The 26,273-nt window shown below is 44.6% G+C and overlaps 1 protein-coding gene across 5 annotated transcripts in view; it reads right to left on the reverse strand.

The window, feature by feature from the left end:
• CNTNAP5 (contactin associated protein family member 5) overlaps positions 1-26,273 on the reverse strand; it is an 805,732-nt gene that overhangs the window by 336,410 nt on the left and 443,049 nt on the right. For all 5 annotated transcript variants that reach the window (XM_011285200.4, XM_011285199.4, XM_045033599.1 and 2 more), the window contains 2 exons: positions 15,552-15,701; positions 12,549-12,720 (listed from right to left, as the gene is read on the reverse strand). In XM_011285200.4, coding sequence (XP_011283502.3) covers positions 12,549-12,720; positions 15,552-15,701 — 322 coding nt within the window. The remainder of the gene's footprint in view (positions 1-12,548; positions 12,721-15,551; positions 15,702-26,273) is intronic.

The following is a 26,273-nucleotide window of genomic DNA, read 5'->3' on the forward strand; positions in this document are numbered from 1 at the left end:
GTGGGGATCCTTGTCTTCAATGCCTCACTCCATCAACTACAAGAGGGCAGGGGAAACACATGTACAGAATCTGAATTTCACCATGGCTAGAGTTGTAATAAAATCTGTATCTCGGGAACTAGGAGAGAGGTACGGGGCAAACTGCCACTAAGAGAATAGTTCTCCGCTATTTTATTTCCCTATCTAAAAAGTGGCTCTACATTTAGGATAATTCCATCAAGAAAAGTTGTGTTATGAATTCACTATGATGGGGAGAATGAAGTGGTCGCAAATGGAAAATTTAATGCAGGCAGGAGCTCGTCCTCAGGGCCTCTTTTCATGGGTCCCTGTACGACCATGTCAAATGCGGATCCCGAGAAAAGGCATCACAGCTTTCAGAACGGTGAGGATTCGCCCTGGTCTCCATCAGTGCCCGCCCTCCCTCTTCTTCTCAGATGTCTCAGACGTTGAAGAATTATTTAATATCACTGGAAACAATAGTAATTTGTATTACCTTCCTTACTATTTGCTCAAGTCCCTGCCGACCACATGGTCTCAGTTCCCCCCAGCGTGTGGTTCTTCTCCAATAAACCCCAGAGTAGCAGCTTAGCATGAGTAAGCATGGTAATTAGAATGACCTTTAAAAGGCATATGCCTCCTGTCACGTTCAGATTCTTGTGCTTTACCAAGCTGCCAGCTGAAATATCATTACCACCTTTACACTGGGGTTTATTTTGGATGGGAAGACACGGACCTGTTTTTTGTTTTTGTTTTTCTATTTTGCTAAGTGTAAGTGCAGCTAATATGATATTAGGAATGAGCTAGTAGAAGGTTAAAGGTAAACCCCTTAGCCTTGCAGCCAGGACAGCATATTTTGGGGTCGGGGGAATTAAAGGTATGCTATTATTACTGAAAGACAGAAGAATTCCCAGCACATTCTTCTTGGGGGAAATGTTGAGAAATTTGTTTTCAGCTAAAAACACAGAAAGTTTCTTCCCACTAAAGAAAGCTGAATTTCCCACCCCTATCCCCCTATCCCTCCCCCCAGCACACAGTGATTTCAGCAGAGGACATATATGACACTGAGATCAGAATCGCCAGCCAGAGGTCTGTAGGAGGCACTGGAAACTACAAACCAGACTGGCAGTGAACAGTTGTGTTTGCAGAGTCTGAAGACAATGGCACCCACATGTCTCCTTTCTGACAACCACCCCCACCCCCTCAAAAGCCAGCTGCCTCTCAGTCTCTCCTAGCACTCTGTGGATCTGCTTCATGCTAATCACACCTTATTGAGGAGCATATGTGATCATTTCCATAATCATTGGGTTAAAATCTGTGTCTCTCCATGGAGCGTTCTGAAATCAGGGGCATGAAGACCTACTATGCTCAGCACAGACGTCCATCCTTAGCTCCTATCCAGGAGGTGACCCAGCAGAGATGTTCCAAATACAGGAGATGAATGAATGAATAAGGAGTGCACGAACGACCCACAATAGTAACAAACAGACTCCTAATCCAAGCATACCAGGAAGGACAAGCAGCAACTCTCTGTCCTGTTCAGCCTTGGATCTCCAGGGCAAAACAACAACAAAAAAGCGCCTGGCACATAGTAGGCCCTCTGAAAAGATTTGCTGAATGAATGTGTGGGTCACAGAGGAAGATCAGCAGAGTATGGGCGGTCTCTCAGCAAGCAGGACCAAGAAGTACATCAGGACTCACCAGATAGCGTCATATTTTTGTATCCTGTGTGTGTGAATATCTCCTGACATCTGTGCGCACACAAATGTCCAGGCTGATGCATACGATTCTCATTTCAGAGTGTGAGTCTGTAATTCTCAACAGAATTATCTGGTCAAACATATAAACCTTGAGTCATTTACCACTGTCTGGGATTATTATTATTGTTATTTTAATGTTATTTATCTTAGAGAAAGAGAGCACGCAAGTGGAGGAGGGACAGAGAGAGAGGGAGACAGAAGATCCGAAGCGGGCTCTGTGATGATAGCACAGAGTCTGATGCGGGGCCTGAACTCACAAACCGTGAGATCATGACCTGAGTCCAAGTCTGATCCTCAACCGACTGAGCCACCCAGGTGCCCCTGTCTGGGATTATTTTAAATTCTAAAGCAGGGATAGCCCCTTACCTAATTGTTACAGGGGAAAAAAAAAAATTTTTTTGGCATGTATAAAAGCAGGTCGCAAGCTGATGATGACATTTTTGTCATAATAAAATTAATGGTGTCCTGGACACATGAGGTATCACATGACTCAAGACTATGGGGTAGCCTGGGTGGCTCAGTCGGTTGACAGTCCGACTTCAGCTCAGGTCATGATCGCATGGTTTGTGAGTTCGAGCCCCACGTCAGGCTCTGTACTGACATCTCAGAGCCTAGAGCCTGCTTCCAATTCTGTGTCTTCCTCTGTCTCTCTCTGTCCCTCTCCCCCTCATGCTCTGTCTCTTTCTCTCAAAAATAAATAAACATTAAATTTTTTTTACATAAAAGAAAAGACTATGAAGTTTGATATGTTCGTATTCTTTTGCATAACTGCCAGTGTGAGGTTTGTAATGCTTCTTCCCTCTGTGTTTTCCAGGTGTGGAGATGATCTCCCACTCCACCCACAGCATATCCCAATGTTAGGAGAGAAAGACCCTAGTAAATCACGTCGAAGCGATCTAGTCAAGATGAAGCTAAACCTGGAGGGAAGATTTCAAATCTGTAACTTGAACTGTGTGAAAACATTCATCACTTGTCCAAAAAATAAAATGGGTTATGTATGTAGGTAAATTATTCAGAAGGGTGTCATCTTTTTCTACCTGTGTATGGGTTTTCTAACACCGAGCCCGCTGAGATACACACAGCCCCATCCATTTCTGTCTCTCTTTTCACTTTAAGAACTTTCATCATCTTGCCCTCAGTCAATCCTTGCCCTAAGTTCAAGAGGGAGGCCGTAATAATATCGTGTTGCTCTCCTTTAGCCCCCTAGAGTGGTCAGATGCAGCCAGTGTCCCCATTTGACTATGGACAGAAGTGAGACATGAAGAGGTTAAGTGACTGGCTGTGTCCAAAGTCAGGCTAAAATGTAAACAGCAGGGGTTTCACCGCTGCCTGAAATCCCGACTTTGATTCTGTTGTGACGTACATTATTAAATTCATGTGCAAGTCGGTCTCCTCATCTGCTGAGCGGGGAAGCCAGTGTCCCCTTTGTGACGGTTACAGCAATGGTACGTGGTCATGCTGGCCGCGCATGTGAGATGGGCAGCGGGAAGGCCGAACCCTGCGCTCAGAAGTCCAGGCCGCAGCAAAACCCAAGAGGCCGAATCCAGTTTCGGGAGCTTCCTGTGAGATATCTTGGTGCAAGATAAAAATAGCACGGAACTGATTTTAAATTTAGGTTTCGATGCAGAAACAGGTGAGGACATTTTGTCGCAAGTCAGACCTGTTTTTTCTCCAAGTGAAAACATAGTAAGGTTTTTGCTCTTTCCGATCGTGCCCAGAAACAGTGCTTACAAGGAGCCACCCATGAATGCTTTTGGACTAGAGGAAAACAGCGCCCAAGGTGCCAGGGGCTTCGCCTCAGCAGCCCAATGAGTGGACATCAGTATAAGTGAGGGAAAAAGAAAACAAACGATTGGGACACTGCCCATGGAGAAAGGAGCACTCTTTGGAGAATGAGAAAAACAGACAGAAGGCCTTTATCAGGGTGCTGGGTGAGGCTTATTTATGTAACGCTTGTGTGAAGGGAGCAACAAAGAAAAGTCTCTTTCTTCTTATTAATTTAGAAATGTTTTCCACACAGTTAAATATAAGCACTGGCTGCCAGAAGTGACTTGAGGATCTAAAATCGCCTTTTTCCCCCGTTTTTATTCCAGATCGAAAGTTTTTCTTGGTTTCTATGCCATCTAAAACATCTGAATTCCTTAGCCAGTATGTCTCAGGAGACAGGCTCCAAGCGCTTCCTGATTGGAAAAGACATTTTCTTACTGCGATCTAAAGCTGCACCCCTCACCTCAACCTCATGACTATAGCTCTTGGAATGAATCCTTCAGCTTCCAGAAGCCCTGGTGATAATTCACCCAGCTCGTTGTTCCGGCTTGGTTTTCTGCAGCCGTATTTCAGATCACTGGTTGGTGAGGGAACAGTCTCACCACCTTCTGATGGGACAGAATCAAGAGCCACCTTTGGCTTCGTTGGCGCTCTGTGCCTTCTGTGAATCACTGGTGCCCCGATGCCCTTCCGCACGCACAGGTAGAGAAGGACCATTTCATCAAGATAATGATCCACTTTTCTTGTAAAAACAAGGAATAAGAGAGATGAGGTTGGGCACAGAACACAGATTCACTCGTTCAAGCTCACTTATTCAGGTCCAAGCCAGGTGGTATATTCCCCCAATGCCCCTCTTCCATCTGACTTTCAAAGAGGTATAAGCTCGGTGATGGGGAGTAACTCTCATTCAATTAGCAGATGAGTAAATCGCTCTTTTCTAGATAAAAGGCACTTAACAAACCCATTCAAAATCTGCCTCGTGAAGACAGCCAGCCATTTCAAGTCACTTGTGAGGCTTCTGTATTCCCTAACCAGCCTGAAGAAATAGAGGTGGAGACTTCAGCTCTCTCTGAACCTCAGTGTGCTTGTCACAAGGGTGTGACAATGAGCTGCAAGGATGACAGCCCCTCAGGTATCCTTGGTGGTCCATCACTGTGGCCCATATCCCTTTTCTGCCTGCATCGATACAACCTGCTTCAAGATCAGGACACAAGATGAAAACACATCATTTTCTACTTTGCAATCCCGCTGAAGAATGTTGGATGCCTGCGAACTACAAAGTTATAAGTAGTCAAGTGCAAAGCAAGGACAGGTCGAACCTCTTCAACCAGACCCCTTGGTCTGTAGCCAGGCTCTGCTACATAACTCGCCGTGTGAACCAGACAAGGTATTAGCTAGTGCTGCTGTGTCTCAATCCTGTTCTGTACCATGGAGTTAACAGTATTACCCACTTCATAGGGTTCACACACACGCACACACACACACACACACACACACACACACACACACAATGTTCTGGCACACAGTAACCATTTTTTAGGATTAGCTATTAATATGGCCTGTTATTCAGATTTTAAACTGTTTTGTTTGCTGCAAGTTCCCTATGGCTTTGACTTTAAGTTCTATTTTACCCACTGATGCCAATACAGCTTCTCCCATACAGGGAGACAAATGCCCAGCACCTCTCCTGTTCTGAGTCCCAGGCTTAATCCCTCCACCTCACCTGAAACAGCCCTGTCTGACCTCCCTAAACACAGCTCACACATCAAGTTCTCAACATCTTATTTCCTCAGTGACATTCCCCTGACTTGCTCTGCATACCTGAATGCATGTCTCCTTTTTCTCTCCTTTAGGCAATAGGCCCTCCACCTTTCTGTGGATCGAAAAGTCAGCAAAATCTGGATTTGAATCGCAGGTCCACCAAATACTAAGAATGCGACCTCTGGCAGCTTACTAAGCATGGGTGATTTTATCCCTAAGATAACAGTAAGAGGGCAACCCAACGGTTCGCAAATCTGACTGTGCATCTGAATCACCCTGGTGTCAGGGGCTTTGTAAAACTCAGCTTGCTCCCCTTCCCCAGGTTTCTGATCCAAAAGGTACAGGGCCTGAGAATATGCATTTCTAACATGCCTCTAGGTGCTGGCGGTCTGTGGGAGCCACACTTTGAGAACCAGCCTGGCTGGCAGAGCTGCGGAGAGGCTTAAATGAAATCGTATTTAGAGAATGTTTGCTCAGTAACTGTTACATAAACTCTAACCTTTTCTTTTCCTCCATAAAATAGACTAGCATGATAAATAAAAACAGCAGAAGTGCTCTTGTTTTGATGATGGCTCCATCCCATGAGTTAAAGGAGAACACCATATTGTAGCATTTCTCACTTGAGAGTTAGAAACTCAGATTGTGTGGGCATTGCCCTTGCAATGGCTTTTCTGGCACCCAATGGAAAGGCTTTCAATTTTAGAGAAGAACTAAAACATATGCATTACCATGCAATGTAAGCTTTTTATACAGCCTACTGTTTTTAACAGACTCCCACACACAGAGTGGGTTTTTAGCATAAGTCTGTTTATGGGAGGTCATCCAAAATAATGCTTCTCCACTCTCAGTGTTTACAACACTCCAAACTCTGAACCAAGAAGGTAAGAATCTTGACCAGAGAGTTTAGCAGATGCTTTTCTTAAACGAATGTGTGTTGTGGGGGGGGGTGGGGGGGAAGGAAGTGGTTATGGAGTGAGAAGATACATTTCATAACTTATTTGGCTGCAAGACATTTAAAGCAGCATTTCGCATGTGACTCACTCATTGGAACAAGCCAATTGTTTCATTTTTAAAAGGGCTGGAGCAAAAAAGTCCCCATTGGAGGCAAAAACAAAGACCCCACGGGAAGAGCCCTGCTTCCATACCTGGCTTTGCCATACTCCGCTAGACCTCTATCTTCTCCTATGCAAAACCAAAGGTGGATGATCTCCAAGGACCTTCCCCAGCGCCATCACTCTATGAGGAAGGGATGCGGGGCAAGGCGACACGTGACCACATAGACCCTTTGCCAGACCCCAGGAAACCGGATGAAATCAGTCTCTTTCCATCTGTAGAAAGCTTCGGTGTCATATTTTTTGGTAGGCAGGGTCACCATCATTCTAATGGCAGCACCACCACCCACAGGGTGTGAGGCTTATCTAGAATGAAAGACCAAGCTCTGACTTACAGCAAGGCCAGCAAGTCAACTGTCTCTCAAATAACACAAAGACAAGTTATGTTTCATGGCAACTGCAGCTATTCTAAGACGCACACTCCCTCCACACCAAAATATCCCTTCGCGAAGGCACCCCTGAGGATCTGACTGGTTTCATTTGTATTCCCAAAAGCTTTGTTTGCAGTGGGAAGCAGGGCAGGAGCTCGGAGACAAAAACCAGGAAAGCTGGAGGGAGACAGGATTCATTTGTGCTCACATCCAAGGGCCTCCCGTGGATTGATTTCAATACTTTGGAGCTGGCCATTGAGATAGAGTTGCTGGAACTTTTCAGAGACCCTGTGAGATTCTGATCAGGAGGACAGCTGCTTGGGGGCACAGTTGGGGCAGAAGTCATCCCTCTTCCCCACACCTACACCACTTCTGTGCAGAATCTACACAGTCCCATGACTTATAGGATTGGAAGCTTTTAGGACAGTGATTCTCAAAGTCAGCTCCTAAGACCATGCCAGCAGCACCCTGGAATTTGGTAGAAATGCACATTCCCTGGCCCACAACAATAATGTCTGAAACTCTAGGCCCAGTGGTTTGGGTTTTAACAACCCCTCCTCGTGATTCTGATGTGATCCTGCTGAAATTCGCCTGCACAAGCTAACGAGTCGCTTGCTCCCAGGTTCATGTAAATTCAGGGTCTACAGTTGCATGAGCCAAGAAATAAGAACTGCCTTAAATTCTGCGCCCCAGGGCATACCAATCACAAGCTTTCCTTACCCAACCAGGCCCTGAGAATCAAGTTTTGGTAGAATTGAAAGACTGCGGCCTTGGCACCCAAACTGATGGGCACTTTCCTAATGGGTGGTTGTTTGTGGCCCTCAGGGAGAACTCCTCTGAACAACAACTCAATCCAAGTCATTAAGCAGAGGAACTTGAGGGCACATATGAGGTACATCTAAGGGGATCCACCCTGCAAACTAATGGGAATCACTTGGCCACAGTGGGCTGGAAGAACTTCGGAGGGAGACCAGAGCCTTCTCCTCTCTCCATGGAATCTGGAGAGCTAGCAAACGTTGGCTATGGGGAGTTAACATGGAGAACATTTACATACGATCTACTACTGTTTACTAGCCATGCAACTCAGCGCCTGGTTTCTCACACTGTCTCATTTAACTCTCAATGCAAAGGTAGATTTTACAATCTCGGTTTTGCAAAAGTGGAAACAGACACAATAAGGTTAAATGATATGTGTCGTATCTCAAGCTGACAAGTAGTGACTGGGAATTAAACACACTCTATCACCTCTCGAGGCTGCTGCCACCTGCACAGAGATTAATGAATTGCCCTCCGTGTGACACCCACTCACCCCACCTCAGACAGTGTGTCCCTGTTTGCTCCTCTAAGTTTGGCTTCACACCTTGGATCCCGTCTCCTCTTCATATTCTAAGACAATATTTGGTGATGTGTTTCTTCTGCCCTGGACTTTGGACTCAGCAGGACTGGACACAGCTCCTTGAGTGGGCTTGGTAGGATCTTCCAACAAAAGTCCTGGGAAGAGGTACTTCTTGACCTGGATCACCGGGACTTACTTCACTCAGTCCCCCCAACCCCTGATGCTGCACACCACTTTGAATGCCCCCTTCTAAATGGCATTTAATTAGGCAACTAACGTTTACAAAGAATTTAATATGTTGAATATCCCCAAAAAACTTTTCTACGGTGGGGCAGAAGATAGGGCCACTTGTTTAGGAGCCACAGACACCCCACAACTGCCATTTCCAGGCTAGTGTCTGCTGGGTGCAAGTCAGGGAGAGAACACTGGCAGGGTTCAACTCTGACCCACAACTTCAATCCTGTAGTCATGGAAAAACTGACATATGTCTCTAGGTCTTAGTTGACTCTGAGAAATGGGAATATCGATGCCCTTGCACTGCCAGGCTTCCACAGTTCTTACCACATCTTTTGCCACCCAAGTATATACTTGGGTATATACCTCACCCATAGAATTCCTCACCCATTCACTCAATGCCTATCTAAGAGGTTGAGTACCGGAGGGTATGATAAAGTTGTTCATGGAGCAAAGCATTTATCGGGGGTGACTTTGTTTTGTGTAGTTTAAAATATCATGTCCTACCTCCTTTAAGTCCAAGAAGACTGCAAGAGGTAAGTGTGGATCTCGAAGAACATTGGTCTGGGGTGCGGAAAACATGAGGTTGAAGATGCAGCACGCAAAGTGAGGTATGGTGGATGCACATTCTAGTCGAGAGGTTTAGAAAGACTATGGAAAGTGCACGGGATTTGCTGGGAATGCTCCATTCTGGCCCCACATGTGGTTCCCACAAAGGTGCTCTACCTCCTTCTCCCAGTCCATCCCTGGACTGCCAGCCACTCGGCAATTTTACTGATGGCACCTCCTAAAGTCAGCAGTCTCTGCTGCCAGAACTGGGGGTCAGGCCAATTGCTCAGCCTCCTTCTTTCCAGAGAGGCCAGAAGACTTGGTAATTTGCCCATCATGGAGATGGCTGAAATGCAAACTGTTAGTTTAGGCTCCTTAATCCATGAGAATGGACCCTCCCAGCTGTTACCTAAGGCATGGTCTCAGGAACATTTTGTGAATTTGCTCATGTTTCAGGGACCCTCATGGGAGGAAGCACTTCGAATCCTGGAACGTTTGTGAATGCCACCTTGGTTTTCCTAGAGTGATTAGCACTGAGAGCCTTATGGGTCACTGAGAGGGCTGGATTCTTCTGGCCAGCCAGGTCAGCTAGCTTTGAGGGAGAAGAAAGGGAACAGGGAGGGGTGGGGCAGACAACCACTGAAAGGCCAGGGGGAGGACTGGGTCTTTAAAGCCTACGAGGAAAGGGCAGAGAATTTGGCCAGGGAGAGAAGAGACTCTCAGGCCAGATCAAAGGCTGCCCTCCTTGGACTTTCCAGACAGGAGCATAGTTAAGAAAAAAAACACAGCCAGGGGCACCTGAATGGCTCAGTCTGTTAAGCATCAGACTCTTGATTTTAGCTCAGGTCATGATCTCACAGTTTGTGGGTTCGAACCCCACAGTGGGCTCTGCGCTGAGAGTGTGGAGCCTGCTTGGGATTCTCTCTCTCTCTCTCTCTCTCTCTCTCTCTCTCTCTCTCCCTCTCTTTCTATGCCCCTGCCACATCCTCTCTCTCAAAATAAACTTAAAAAAAAAAACAATAATAAAAAACACAGCCAGAAAAAAACAAAAACAACAAAACAAAAACACAGCCAAATTTCTCCACCTTCACCTCTTCTAGCACACCCCACCCCATCCCCAAATGGCAAGTTCTTTCTAGACAAAAACTCTGCACTTGCCCTTAAATCAAGTTTAGTTGATCAACATGTTAAAAATGCAACACAAAACTCAGAACCACCTGCTTTTGAACCTCTGCCCCTCTCCAACAAATTTTAAATATAAGTTCAAGAAATAATTAATCAACCAAAGCCTTCTACCACAGTATCCCCTTCTGTTAGAGGCAATGTCTGGTAAATCAAGAAAAACGGGCCATTTACTCACTAAACTAAACACAATCCCTTATTATACAATTAACCAAAACACAATTGTATGTAATACAATTATACAGACTACAATTACACAAAAGTAATGATGCAGTATAGATGGCAATGACTTTCATGTAATCGAAAATAATGAGAGTGTCCTTGATTAGAAATTAAGGTATCATAAGAGATCCCTATTGATGAATGTTCCCTCTGTTGAACTACATTTTGCAAAAGGCTGTGCTGGCTGATGAAGTCGGATGCTTCCCCCTCATTGTTAATAAAGACTATCGGGGTGGCAACCATTCCGTGTAGTACCCTTTATTCTGAGATCGCTAAACTAGCACATTCTAATGAAGCACACATTTTATTACCCACTTATCCAGCTGGTCAAATAGAAAAAAAAATGAAGCAGAAGAGCCAGGAAGTCTGTGTGATTTGTTGAGGATCCCATGTGTAGTGGTATTAACAGAGAAACATGCACATAAAACTCCATCAAATTATATTGGTCATTCGGAGCATCCGAGGAGACTACAACCTACAGAGCTGATTGCTGTGCTGCTGAGGAGAAACACCTGTTACTTCTCATCAGTGCCCCATGGATGGGGGTGGTTCCCTTCCTAGCTCCAGGCTGGTTCTCCGTCCATCCATCCTTCTCCCTTTTTCCTGGGTACTCTTTCTTGTAAGCAAATCTGATACCCCCCTTCCTGATTGTCATTTAGCACATGGGGCCACGTTCCATGGGCACACAAATTTCTTCATAATTCCTAACGGCCCCAATCTCTAGCCGTGTGCACACCATGTACTCCATCACAGTGACCTTCCATATCCACTGAGTTATGTTTTATTGACCCTAAGGCACTATTCATTGTTAACATATACCCTTAGTTTATATGCCGCTAAGAAAGACATGTTGCCAATTGAATGATGATGCGTCATGGATTATAAAATGCATCCCAATATTTAACAATGGAAAACAGGCACTTGGAACTGTTGAAATGCTTGCAAGCCATGATCTCTCCTATTTCTCTGCCACTCCCCATGCTACATCCAGAGGACCCATCGTACACCGGCACCCCTCATCACGCCTCAGGCAAGTCTGCTTGTCCTTTAAAATTTAGCTCAGCACCAGGGCACGTGGGTGGCTCAGTCTGTTGAGCGTCAGACTTGGGCTCAGGTCATGATCTCATGGTTCGTGAGTTTGAGACTCACATCAGGCTCGCTGCTATCAGCGCAGAGCCTGATTCGGAGCCTCTGTCCGCCGCCCCGCCTCCTCTGTCCCTCCCCTGCTGGTGCTCTTTCTCTTAAAAATAAACATTAAAAAAAAAAAAAGACTTAGCTAAGCACCCCTTCCTGAAAACCTTCTTGACCTCATTCTCCCCACGGCCAGGCTGAGCTGCGGCTACCAGACGTCCCACAAATAAGAGTGCACTACTTGGGCATTTATTGCATTTTATCATAATGGCTCATTTATTCCATGATGGGACGTGAGCAGAGACCCTGTAACACCAACACATGGGTAAGCACTTCACACCTATTATTCACCCATTTGTTGAACGATATATCGACAAGGATGACTGTAACCACAAGAATGAAGGAGGTAAGTGCTAGAGATAAAACGTGGAGAGCACGCTAAGCCTGGCTGAAAACTCAGAACTGGTCCTCTTTAATTTTCCAAAGTGTGTCTTTGAAGCTAGAAATTTTAAATGTAAGAGGAGTTGGAGCCCAGAAGAAATAAAGAAAGAAACTGAACTTGTGCCACATCTGTGGGTTGCACAGTATTAAATGCTGATTCTCTCCATGGGGGATCTGCTCTTTTCTGCGCCAAAGAAGCTGTGGTTTGGAGGTGACACCACAGGTCAGTGGCCCCAGGAGTCACCTCACCACTGGACTACACGAACCTCTGTTCTAGACCCTGAGGGCCTGATGTTCATCTGCCCCTGTTAGAAAGGATGCTCCCTGCTCTAAAGAATAAAATGGCTTAAGACCGAAGTAATCCCTCCCTCCTTTTTGCTTCACTCTTAACTTCAAAGTAATCAAATGTTGTTTATGCATACAATTTTAATCCTGTCACAAATTTGTATTTTGATTTAATTTGCATATCCCATTTACTGCAAGTCAACATGAAGAGAGACTCAACTAATTTAAACCATTTTTCTCTGGGCCTGAAATCCTTTCAGAAATATTTTCCATTAGGCAACTCAATTATGTCTAATGTGGCTAATGTCAGTGGATTAGAATTTTGCTTAAAGAAACTCATATTTAGAACAGTGAGAATGGGAAGGGGGTGGGAGAACAGAGGAGAAGAGACAATAATTACCTGTCTTTGATGCTACACAGATCAATGTGTAAATCACTAAAATTCCCCAGGGAACCTTGCTGAACTGAAATGAGGTCCTTGGACTGGTTATCAATAAAGATGAGCCTCATGCAGCCTTGGAAAGCCTTAATGGGATTTAAACATTGGGAATCGGTGAGATTGTCGGGGCACCCTGTGGGACAGAGAAAAAAAAATGAGGAAGAATACTGAAATGATCAGTCATTGCTTTGGCGACCTATTGATGGAGGACCTGGAGGTCTAATTGTTTGGGGGGCTTTTTCATTCACAGCAGGGCACACGTGTTCGTTGGAAATCCTAGCATTCTCAAAGAAGGGACAGAATTGGTATAAAACGGGGCATACTCAATCGTTGTACGGAACAGAAAACAACACGCGTTAAAGGGAACACCGATACTGTAACATTCACCTGGTCCCTCTTTCTTTTCGCCTGTAGGTAAACTATCCAACCATCCAGTCGCATGGTGTATTTCACTCATCCCAAGAGGCAACATATTATAACTACTTGGGAGTTTGGGTTCTGTCTCGAAACACGCTTTAAATGCACAATTCAATTCTCAATTACACTTTCAAAGGAAATTATGGTTTGGGTAAGGATGGTGGCAGAGTAATCGTCTGGCTAATTGTTGGCATTAACAGGCTTAGTTCCTGAGAAAGGTACACACACAGGAACAGAACTGGAATTCTGAAGCGAGGCGCAAAGCAAACGCAGACGCCAAAGGAACTACGAGCTTAAACGCACCTAGTTATAGGGCTGTAATAGCACACTGAAAGGTTAACACCGTACCTCTTTAAAGGGTGTTCCTTAAAAAAACACTGCATTACGCTGATTTAGCATAGCTTGCAATCAGGGCACTTCTCATTAAGACAGGTACATGGCAATGTAGGTATATGAGCGCTTGTGCTCCATCCCGATGGGTTTTAATAGGTTCAGAGCATATGGGAATGCAAGCTTGAAAACATGGCAATAACCCATAAATAATTGGGAATTATTTCAGCCATTTCTAATAGACAGTCACTGCTGGGCTGATGCCCAGCAGCTGCTTAACAGCTCACAGGCACACCATAAAACGAAGAGAGATTCCTACAAGTTCTAATTGAAACTGTAGAGAGAATTTATGTAAGTTGACTATTATTGCTCAGGCTCATTTTTCACCTCCCTTAAGTTTATGGTCTATGTGTGGGGCGCTCGCTTAAATGCCGTTCAAATCGCAGATAAGTCTCAGCCTTGTAAACCCAGCGCCCCCTTAACTGGGGGGAAGCCAGACATTTCGTCTTCGAGGCATTCTGCATGCCGTAATCATCGAACATCATTTTCCTCAGAAACAAATACAAGAATGCTTTTCTCTCTTTGTTAATGAGACACTGCATGTGATGCAAGAATTATGACGTCTGTGAAATGTATCTTAGGGTCCCCAAGACCCTTCTTCTGCTGCCTTTATGCTACATTTGCTAGCATCCCTTTGCTGTCCCAACGCAGCAGGTTGCGGAGAACACAGACCTGGGGGTGGGTCCCGATTCTAACGTTTACACAAGTTATTTCATTTCAGCAAACACCAGTCTTACTGTCTGTGAAATGGGGCTACAATTGCCTACTTCACAAAGTTCCTGCATGAATTAAATGGCGTAAGACACATACGACATTAAGAGGCAAGGGAAGCTCCTTTCTTGTTGGAATCTGTTGTCCTTGCAGACGTGGGGATTTAGAGTGAAGGACAGAGGGTTTTGGTGGGGTCTTCAAAAATCAAACCACAACAGTATTGCTCTATGCTGCTTCCCTTCCAGGATACTTTGTTATGTACAGTGCACTTATGCAAAGCCCCTTCTGGATTTCAAAACTTAACCCCGTGTCAGTGCCATGAGAGAAGTGATTTGCAAAGTCTATTTGAGAGACTGCACTTTGTAATTTTACACAAACACTTCCCTTCAGTTTCCTAATGGACGAAGAATTAGCAACCGGAGAACAGGCCCAGCCCACACCCGTGTTTACAAAAGGTGCATCCCGTGTGTCCATTTGCAAGCATGTAACCCTGACCCTGCTGGAGTTCTCCAGCAGTCTGACTTTGTTTCTCCATGTCCTAGATAAGGAAGTTCAGGGACCATCAGGGTCTTCCTCAAGGTCAGACGGCTCATTGACATTACTCTCTAGAGACTGTTTCTATAATACAAACACATGACTAAAAAAATAGATACTAAGATTTTTAATGAAAGAAATAACTTGGGAAAAAAAAACTAAATAAAACTGCACATGCATCTATAAAAAGGCAGTGAATTCCTCATCATGTAGTTTTCATCCTTTCCAGTATGCCCCATGTCTTTGTCATTGGGAATGTTCCTAGGATTCACCTGGAAATGGGGACAGCTGGACCTGTATCGCCTGCTACACCGGAGCTACAAGTTCACAGGACTTCTAGACCTTCCCCATTTTTAGAGCCCTACTCCACGGGCATGCCCTCCAGGGATGTCGGGAAGGAAGGAACAGACGGGGGATTCAGACTGCAAAGCGGCAGAGTAGCCTATGTGGCTGAGGATCCTGGCTGTGCCTTCCCTGCCTTCCCATCTGGATTTTTCCTTTCGCAGGTACTGCTGACTGTTGGTACACATCCTCCAAGTTTTCAGCTGACTTCCTCCTTCCCAACGTGATCACGGAGCTTGGCATGGCTACAAAAATCTCCTTTGGACATGTTACATAACACCAGCTCTTATAGCTAAAGTTTTTCTTTTTTTCTTTTTTTTCCCCTCTGCACTGACCTAGTTTATATCTGCACAGCTGTCAGAGAGTTTGCTTCATTATTTTGTGCTTGGGATTGGGTACCTGTGTGTGTGTTTGTGTGTGTGTGTGTGTGTGTGCGCGCGCGCGTGCGTGTGTATGAATGGTCTAATTGCCAAAAAAAAAAAAAAAAAAAAAAAAAGAATGATTAGAGCAAAATAATTGTCCATTGCATTCTCCCTCCGTCCTTTATTTTTCAAAAGCTGGGGAACTTACCTCCAAAGTAGTAGCTATTTCCAGAATAAATCTGTACGCGAGTGGTGTCCTGGGCCGGGGATGCTGCATCATTATCCAGAGTAAGAGTGATGCGGTCCCTTCTGGCGGTGATGCTGACTGAATGCCACAAGCCATCATTCAAGCTGCTGCCTGCAAAAGAAACAGGGAAGGCAGTAGGGATGATTGACTGGGGAGATCTGGAGCCAGCGGGGCTCATCCTCCTCACCTGCCGGGCTCCGTGCTCCACACGTGTTCTCAGCAGCCTCCCTGTGTCTCCTTTTGCTTAAACTAAACCCCCAGCAGACCCATAAGCCTCACCTTCCCTCCTCTCTTTACCACTTCACTTCTCTTTTTTTTTTTTCAAAGTGGCTGAACAATGTCTGATACATTTGAGTTCAAAACAAAAGGGCAAAACACAAATTGGTCTGTATATTACAACCACAGGTGTTGCCAAATGAACTGACCTCTTGCTATAAATGCAAAGTAAAAGGTTGAAAGGAAAAAACTTAAAAATGCCCATGCCTGGGTGGCTCAGTTGGTTCAGCATCTGACTCTTGATTTCCGCCCAGGTCGGGATCTCACGGTTTGTGAGTTCGAGGCCTGTGTCAGGATCTGTGCTGGTAACACAGAGCCTGCTTGGGATCTTCTCTCTCCCTCTCTCTTTCTGCCCTTCCCCTGCTCATTCTCTCTCTCTCTCTCTCTCTCTCTCTCTCTCTCTCAAAATATATAAACTTACAAAAAAATGCCCATGGTGATTTTATCTCTGTGTGGTAGGATTATAGGTGATTTGTTTTTCTCACATTTTCCTGCAAATGCCTTATGTTTCTTTTTTAGTAAGGGGCATGTGGGTGGCACAGTAGGTTCAGTGTCTGACTTTTGGTTTCAGCTCAGGTCATGATATCAGCCCTGTGTTCGAGCCCTGTGTCGGGCTCTGTGCTGGCAGCACAGAGCCTGCTTGGAATCCTCTCTCTACCTCTCTGCCCCTCCTCTGCTTGCACACCCTCTCTCCCTCAAAATAAATAAATAAAGTTAAAAAATTTTTAATTAAAAATAAACTATTTTTAAAGGCAAAAGTAGATGAGGAAAGCCAGATTCTAGTGATGTGCCAGGCAAAGGCCGTCTACCTTTGGAGACACGTAATACACTAGCTCAATCTCAACATTTTTCCTTAACTAATTAGGTAACACTGGCTATTCCTACCTTCCTTGAAGTCTGGCTTTATTGTCTGCAAAGATCATAATTCCTACTCTGTGTCCTTGTTAAGAGGCTCCATTGAGATCAGGCAGGAAATGTCCTAGGACAGTTGGAGGCATCCTGAGTGTTTATTAAAAGGTAATTCTCTCAAGGGTGCCTGGATGGCTCAGTAGGTTGAGGGTCCAGCTCTCAATTTCAGCTCAGTTCATGATCACAGGGTCATGGGATAGAGCCCTGTGTTAGCCTCCCTGCTGAGTGTGGAGCCTGCTTAAGATTCTCTCTCTCTACCTCTGCCCCTACCCCACTTGCCTCATTTTCTCTCTCTCTCTCTCTCTCTCTCTCTCTCTCTCTCTCTCTCTCTCTCTAAATAACAATGACAATTTTTTTTAAGGTAATTCCTATCTTGTTCTTTTGCCTCAGATGTCTTTGGTGCATAACTACCCTGCCAGCCTACCTTACTGAGAAAACTGTACTGGGAATTAGTCATGAAGATGGGAATAGTTTCTTTCTAAAAAAATCTATCAGCTATTAAGACTCTGTTGGTGCCAAGTACTTGCTCGAGGAAACACAGTCTTATTCATCAGTATGGTCACAAAGATGTGTCTGTGACAAAAGCACACAGTCACACGTCTCCACTCAGTAGACATTTCTTGTGTCTTGCTATGTGCGGAGTTGTTTTCCTCCTCTTATTGCCTCAGTTTTCTCCCCTGCAACGTGGGGGAAATGACTTCTAGGCTGCTGTGATAATTATGCAGTAGTCAATACGGTAGTGCATGTAGAACGGTCCATGTCGCGTCATAAGCAGACAATGATGTCAGCTAAAACAAATGGACAGAAGAGCAACTATAAAATGGTCCCTGGCTTGTGAAGTATGGAGAGTACCATCACCATGTGGTGGAGAGACATATCACATGATGTCTATAGGCTACCATTAAATGGAAGAGGCACGCAGTGAGGGTTACAACACTGTCCTCTGCGGGGCGCCTGGGTGGCTCAGTGGGTTAAGCGTCCAACTTGAGCTCAGGTGATGATCTCGTGGTTTGTGAGTTCAAGCCCCACATCAGGCTCTCTATGGTCAGTGAGGAGCCTGCTTCAGGTCTTCTGTCTCCCTCTCTCCTGCTCCTCCCCAGCTTGCCCGCATTGTCTCTCTTTCTCAAAAATAAATATTTAAAAAAAAAAAAGAATTCTGTCCTTTGAGTTCAGGGTAGTGGGACAGACAAAAAAGGCAAGAAAAGAACACAGCATACAGTTTTGGGTGGAGTGGTACTATGGAAGCAGAGAAGAAAGAAAACGTAACTAATGGCATAGGAGGATCCCCAAAAGACTTCACAGCAGAGATGGTGACAGTTTAGGGAAGTTCTGAGAAGTACAAAGAGTTCTCTACTCAGAGAGCAAGAGTCCAGGAGTCAAAGAGCCTGTACAAAAAAGCCAGGGTCTGCAATGAGAAGTGGGGGAGAACAAGAAGAAAGCCAGTGAGAAAGGATCCATTCACCCAGGGACCTGGCATGGAAAACTAAGGAATGGGTTTCCACAATTTCCTTGGATAAATGATTGTGTAAAGTGCTTTATTCAAGCCAAAAGGTTTTATTCAAGCCAAAGGTTTTCCATCAAAACCTTTGGGGATAGGACCCGAGGCATCTGCATTTAAAAAAAGAAATGTTTATTTATTTATTTTGAGACATGGAGAGAGAATGGGGGGAGAGGGGCAGAGAGAGGAGAGAGAGAGAGAGAGAGAGACAGAAAGAGTGAGAGACAGAGAATCCCAAGCAGGCTCTGCACTGTCAGCATACAGCCCACCGTGGGGCTTGATCTCATGAACCATGAGATCATGATCGGAGCTGAAATCAAGAGTTGGATGCTCAACAGACTGAGCCACCCAGGCGCCCTGCGTCTGCATTTTTTTAAAAGCTCCCTGGGTGACTCTAACGTGCTGTCAGGAATGGAAACCACTGCTTTAGAACAATGGGAGGCCATGAAGGGTCTTCAGCATGGGAATGACCTAGCTGGAGGTCCACTGTGCAAAGATGGGGTGGCAGAGAACATCTGGGAGTCAAAGCAGGAAGCACAATGGGTGGGGCCTACTGCTTGCACTGGCCCCAGAAGACCAGATGATAAGGGTCTCAGCCAAAGTAGCAGCAGTGACAATGGAGAGCAAGGGACAGAGTAAGAGCTGTTTCTGGAGGTAAAAGAAATCAGACTTGGTAGAGCCTACTGGAGCAGGTCCTAAGAAACCAGCTGGAAAGCAAGCACTGAAAATCAGAGGAGAGGTCTGCAGGGCTTTTCAGAATAGCTACTGAAGCACGTGTGCCCCTGAGCCCTCATAGGGTTGGAGAAGGTGCCCAGGGAGCAGCACAGCACCAGGCTGGGAGCCCAGCTGCACTGCACCAGGCAGCTGGGTCCCATCTGCTCACAACAGGCCAGATGCAAGGGACCCCCCTGCATTTCCAGCCAGCTTCTTGGCAGCCTTGGCTGCGGCCCTGAACATCTGCTTGGGGTGAACCCGGGGGCTGCTCAACCTGGCGGCCGTACTTCCTCCCAAAAGCCAGAGTTTGGGTCCTAACCACGGGGACTCTGCTAATGAGGTAGAGGATGTGTCACGCGTTTCCCGGCAATGAACATTTGACTTCCGGCAGGGGCATTTGGGGGGCACGGCCAGCTGTGGGTCTTTACTTCTTTTTATTCTCATTTGCATGCTGATTTAAATACATTTGCATAACACAGGAGACTGCATCTGCAGACAAACTATAGACTGTTTGAGCTGGAAGAGGCGTCAGTAACTAACCCAATTTAGAAGAAGTAAATACCACCCCCCCCCTCCCCCCAGGGACCAGTGCCCTGCTCAGCATCAGGGCTCCAGTAAGAAGAGAACGGAGGCATGCAGAGTGTCCTGCCTAATCAGAGATGCATCCTCTAGTCATTTCACAGATGACACTGGCCTGAGACAAGAGGTCTAACCCGTGGGAGTGGCAAGGCCAGAACACTGGCCTTTGTGTTCTGTTGCCTGGTCCCCTCCCCTTCCCACATCACTGTCCATATCGCTCTCTTCAACACTGTCACTTAATGAGGGTTTGCATGGTTGCTTGTCTTTTTTTTTTTTCCTTTCTTTCTTTCTTCTTCTCTTTTTTCCCTCCCTTTTTGGTCTGCTTTTCCTTTTGGTTTGATCTTTTTGATCTTTTCCTCCATGGTCCCGAGTCCCTGTGTGAAATCTTCACTCTTCAGAGGAAAATTATGAGGACAGTGGTTCCTGAGGCTGACCACACAAAAGGCAGCACCTAGGGAGCTTCTGAAAAGACAGGTCCCTGGGCCCCACACCGGGTTAATTAAGGCAGGCTTCAGGGTGGCCCCAGGCCTTGGAAGGTTGTGCAGCCTGGGTTAGGAAACTACACCATCTGAGGTTTCAGAAGAGGAAGATGAAAAGAAGCCTGGAAAAACAAGGCTGGTTTTAGAGGAGCTGAGTTGGGAACAGATTCCAAGGCAAACGAAGTGACATATTCCCTTCTAAAAATCTGCTTTCTGCTGGGCCCTCCTTCCCACTTCATTCTGTTAATGGCTATATATGTAATATATATTTTTATAGCCAAATAACACCCCTAGAAGTTCTCCAAGGTTTCGTTTCTAAGAATTCTTTTTTTAAAGGTACAGGTTTAAGTGCTATTAATTGTTCACAAATTGGGGAAAACCGATGCTGTCAGAGTGCTTTCCTCCCAAAACCTCCCTGAGGTGAAAGGTCTGAAAGAAGAAAAGTTTTCAATGGGGAGAATGAGAAAGTACCACCTTTGAGGCCAGGAACACCTCGATGGGGAAATGCTCCCGGAGGTAGAACAGGGTAATCAGGGCCACTTTAGGGTGGCCCCCGAAAGATTCATAGGATTTAGGAGCCCAGGCTTAAAATGCAGGATTGGGGTTCTGGAAAGATTGGTGGACGATGACACACATACATTTTCTGACCTGCAAAGTGATGTCAAATATTTGCCATCTGTCAGACAGGCAACGGATACAAAACCAACACAGTTAGTGTAGAAAGAGGGAAACAGGCAATTTCATGTTGCTGATGGCAACGTAAGTTTGTACCTTCTTTCTGGAAGGCAAAATACCAAAGGGCATCAAAAAAAAAAAAAAGCCCTAAAAATATCATACCTCATTTCCCATATTTTTTTTCTGAAGAATTAATCCTGAAATAGTACAAGCATTACAGCCAAGATTTAAGGGGAGGAGAGTTTATGAGGCCATTATTTCTAAGAGCAAAAATTCACAACTACCAGTATTTCCAACAATAGCGGGTTAGTTAAATCAAATACGGCATATTTAGTAACACAGAATATAATGTAGTCATCAAAAATTATAATGTCCAAGAATGCAAGTGATATCCAGATAAGTGGAAAACTCAGGCTAAATAGCGTATGTGGTTATGGTATGCATTTTGTCAAAAATTGCTACAAAGAGAAAATACTGGAATGACATGGAATGATTAGTGTGTTGTTGTTTTTTTTTTTCTTACAGAGAGTACTAGAATTTTCAAAGTTTCTAAAAACAAAATGTCCAACTTTTATGATTATTTTTTAAGACTAACAAACTGAGTTGAGAAGAATAGGAAACATTTTCATCCTTTTCCACTTCTGGCCCTCCTTGTTAACAAAGCAACTGCTCCCAGGTCCCAGAATTCAGCTGAAGCCACTTGTCTAAAAGCTCCTTTACAATAAAAAATAATAATAATAATAAATAAATAAATAAATAATAATAAATAAATAAATAAATAAAAAATAAATAAAAGAGCTCCTTTACAGAGAGGGTTGGATAGACTTCTCTGTGCTTGCTTAAGACTTAACATGGAGTTTTTCTCCATGAAGGAAAAAAAAAAGGCAGTTTCCATCATTGCTTGCAAATGAACTTTTGAAATACGGGCCAATTGTAAAAATAGCTAGTAACGCACATTAACAGTGCCGAATACCTGTGATGTGCCAGGCATTTTAAATGTGTAATTCCTAATTCTCACAATGGTCCAGGAGGCCCAGTTTCATGGTCCTCCTGCTACAGATGCTAAAACGAAAAGCCAGAGAGGCTGTCCAGGGTCATATGGCTACTAGAGGTGGAGTCAAAATTGAAGGGAGGGGGGTGGGTTCCGGAGAACCAGGCTGAGCACCTGCTCTCTCTCTCCACCCCTCCTAGGCCAACCCTGCCCCTGCTGCAGGAACTGATGGCCAATTACTTCTGCAAAGTTCTATCTTCTGTCATTGAATGCAACTTTGCTTTTCTTTATTAGTATTTTTGGAACAGCTTGATTGAGATAAAATTCACGTGCCATACAATTCATTTATTTAAAATGCACAATTCAAGAGGTGCCCATGTGGCTCAGTCGGTCCAACGTCTGACTCCTGATTTCAGCTCAGGTCATGATGTCAGGGTTTGTGAGATTGAGCCCTGCATTGGGCTCTACGCTGACCAGTTAGGAATCTGCTTGGGATTCCCTCTCTCCCTCTCTCTCTGCCCTCCAACCCCCTGCCCTCTCAAAAATAAATAAACATTTAAAAAAATGAAAAATAAATAAAATGCAGAAGTCATTTTTTTTAGTATATTCAGTCAGGCAACCATCACAATTAATTTTAAAACACTTGTAACGCCCGACAGAAATGTTATAACATATAGGTACCTCCTCCCCTATCTCCTCACCCTCCTCACCTCCAGCCCTAGTCAACTACTACTCTGCTTCCTGTCTGGATGGATTTCCCCATCCTTGGCATTTCCTATACATGAATTCGTGCATCGGGTTCCCTTTTATGACTGGCTTCTGTCATCTAACACATTTTCAAGGTTTATCCTTTGCTGTAGCTTGTGTCAGGATATTTTTATATTGCTGAACTATATACTCTATGGTATGGCTATCTCACATTTTATTTTTCCATTCACTAGCTGATGGACATCTGGGTTGTTTTCATTTAGGGGTATTATAAATAGAGTTTCTGTGAACATGTGTGCCAATTTCTGTGTAGACCTAAGCTTTCAGTTCTCGCAGTGAGCACCTTGGAGTCTGACCACTGGGTCATATGTGACTCTATAGCCAGAGCATCACCAAAATGGCCGACCAGCTCATCTTCTCACAAGGAAACTTCCATTTTGACAATACTGAGTTCAAACGTTGGTCCTGGCTTTTGGTGGATCTTCTAGCTTCTAAGAATTAAAATACAATTCAACTTCTGTTTCTTAGAACGTCTACTTAGATCGGACGTGGGATTCTAGCTAATCGCCATTACTTCGATGCTATTTTTCCAGATAAGTAATCTTACCGAGCATTTAATAAGCCATTTTGTATACTTTTTGTAATGAGAACTTCACAGCGACTGATAGTTCACATCTGATGGAATTGAGACTCAGAGCAGTTAAGTAATATTCTGAAAGGCCTAAACTTTTTTTTTTTTTTTTTTTTTTTTTTTTAAGAAGAGTAAGGTTTTTCTAGAAGCAGAGTTCTTCAACACTGTCCCTGGATAATTTGGACTGGATAATTCTTTGTTGGGGGTAGGGCGTTCTGTAATACGCCCCTTATGTAGGACGTTTAGCAGCACCCCTGACTCACCAAATGCCAGTAACAGCCCCCCTACTCCCAGCACCACAAATATCTCCAGATACTGACAAAAGTCCCTTGGGTAGGTTTGGGGGAATGGAAGGCTGGGGTGGAAGGGTGGGGAATCTCCCTTGGTTGAGAATGACACATTAACTAATTTTTCAGTCTACAGAGCCCTGCTGCTCTCTCTCACCCCCACCCTATCTTTCTGTATTTCTCTTGTCCTCAAATGCCTAATAGATATTTGCATTTAGATTTCACCTTATTTCACTGTCTCTCCTGATGGTTTGAACACAGAATCTTTGGAACATCATGGCTGTCGCAGGACCTCTAAGCATCAGCTGATACAGCAACAGGCCAGCATGCAGAGATTCAGCCCAGGCCAGAGGCACATCCCTGATGACTCTATTTCCAACCCTGGAAATAACTTGTCACAGATTTCCTTGATGCCTCTATTCACCCGTTACCCCTTGCTCAAAGCCGTGCCACTTATAATTTCTAGGAATTTAGACAGATTTCTTCATCCCTCGACACCTGCTTCCTCATCTGTAAAATAGAGACAGAATTACCCAGCTTGACTTGGAAGTTTCTAGGCTTTATCTTCTCCAGAAAACCCAATTCAGCTGATTTTCCCACATCCTGTCATGTCCACTGTTAGCTTAATAGTTCAAAGGTAGTTTCAATTTTTTGTGAGAACAAAGTAGGGAATACATAAATAATTGAATAAAGCAGTCTTAAAATGTAAATCACATCGTAAAAGAGCATATTACAATTATTAGTACCACTATGCTATGATTTAGGTTCTGAGTTCTGTTTTCCTTGGATACATTTTATCCATCAATTATCAAATTTTATTAACCCTTCCCTATATGGTAGATTGAATTCATATTTTTCTTCCAATTCCTTCCCCAGCCATTATTCTATTATTTATCACCACAGCTGGGGAATTTTGTGACGACCTCCCTCTTTCCCCAGCTTCCGACTTCTTTCTGGTGCTGGACAGCCCGCTACATTGAACTGTCTAAGGAGTACCCCACAGCGTGTCCTTCCAGTGGGTCATGGAGCTTGGAGAATGAATCTCAAACTGCTTAGCTTGACAATCGAATTTCCATCTATGGTCTCAATCCCATTTCCCAATACTCCTATGCAAACTCCCTACTGTAACTAAGCTAGTGCAATCATTATGCTCTAAGTGAATCCACTTACCTAATCGGTGCCTCCACTCCCAGCTTTCAATAACCAAGCCCATTTCCCTACATTCCAATCCCCAGTATTTGTCTTAGAGCTTCTTCTCCTCAACTGTAAGAACAAGGAAGCATCCTTCTTTTTTTTTAACTTTCTATCATAGGCACCAAGTACAGTGCAGAGCACATAACAAGTGCCTAATGATTGAGTGAATAGGTTAATAAACCAAGAAATGAGCAAAGCAGGTTTACCTTGACTAGACCAACACAGTGATTTCTCCATCTCAATCCCTATAACATCTGCTATCTGATCTATGCAGTTAGTTCATATTATTTATTGTGTTGAACCATGCATTATGCTTAATGCATAGCTGTGTAAGTCTCATCTCCCACTGAGATGAGTTCCTGGGGGTCAGAGTCTGAGTCTTGTTTTGGTATCCCCCTCAGCATCAACAGGACAGCATTCTGCCCTCTCCAAATGCTCACTGATTGATTGAGCATCTCACCAGCTGAATCTCCACTGCCAAGTGTCAGTAGCAGGGCTCTCCCTGGTGCCTGGGCCATAAATCACAGGTCAAACCTTTCCTAGTTGTTAAAGCCCAGCCTATACATCAAGGTGACCTGGATCCTGAAGACCCTCCTTGGGCAGGGTATGCAAGGAAAACATCCGGTTCTGCCATCCACTAGAGTCAGGCAGGAAATGTGACGTACTTGTGGTTGATGGTAAAACCCTTGTTTCTGTGATATTGACTTGAATGCTCAGCTCCAAAATCTACATGGTAAAAATCAAGCTCAACTCCAGAGACAGATAATTTCTCTATTGCCTTCACGATACAGCTCCAACTCCGATGTCTCTGTCAGAACGCTACTTTCTCTTCTGTCTGTCCTCCTTTGTCCTCAGTGACCCAGTCATCCTGAGCCAGCCATGGAGTCTTAGCCTCCTAGATCTCCTACTTCTTTCCTTGGATTGGAACATCCTTTCCTTCCCTCTTCGTTTGGCCAAATTCTATCCATTCTTCAAAACAAGCTGTCCTTGCCCCTGCCCCTAGAAAACCTTTCCCTTCTCACTCATCTGGCTTCCTGTCCTCCATGATCCCCCACTATCCTGAGCATACATCCCTTTGCATCACAAATGCCCCAAGACCATCTCTTCCAACTGTACCCATGGGCTCCCAGTGGCCAATGCCCCAATCCTCAGGTCTGAGCATACATACAGTGCCAGCAGAGAGTAGAAACTTCAAAACCTTCCTGAATTAAATGGAGGTAATGCAAATTATACAAGGGAATTATCAAAGCAGAAACTAGGAAAGAGCAAAGGAAATGAGATCAGGATTGACTATTAGAGTGTAACATCTGATGTAATAATAAAAACCTAGCTCCCTCAGTTACTCTTTTGAGTGAATGGTGAGGAAGGAAGAGTCAGTTAAGAAATAAAATGATCCCACTGTCATTAATCAGACTGGAAAAAGCTGCAGACGTCCAAGAGATCACTGTTTTGGGAAACATTCCCAACCTTTGCAGGATATCTCGAAGCTCAGGCAATTGCATTTCTCAGTTTCCCATAACTTGGAACACCTCATCACTTTTCTGTCTTCGGAAACTTGAACTCTGTGCCCGGCAGACAGCTTGTTGTGACAGTCACAGCCCTGTGGCTATTTATGTCTTTGCCCTTGTTAATGGGATTCTCTCATCAACATTATCTTAGCTCAAATACAGAGGCATTAATGACAACTTAATTGAAGCAGAGGACAAAGTTCACAAAGTTATCATGTTTACTTGATGTGCAGA

This window comes from Felis catus, chromosome C1 (genome assembly GCF_018350175.1).
Source record: "Felis catus isolate Fca126 chromosome C1, F.catus_Fca126_mat1.0, whole genome shotgun sequence".
NCBI lineage: Eukaryota > Metazoa > Chordata > Mammalia > Carnivora > Felidae > Felis > Felis catus.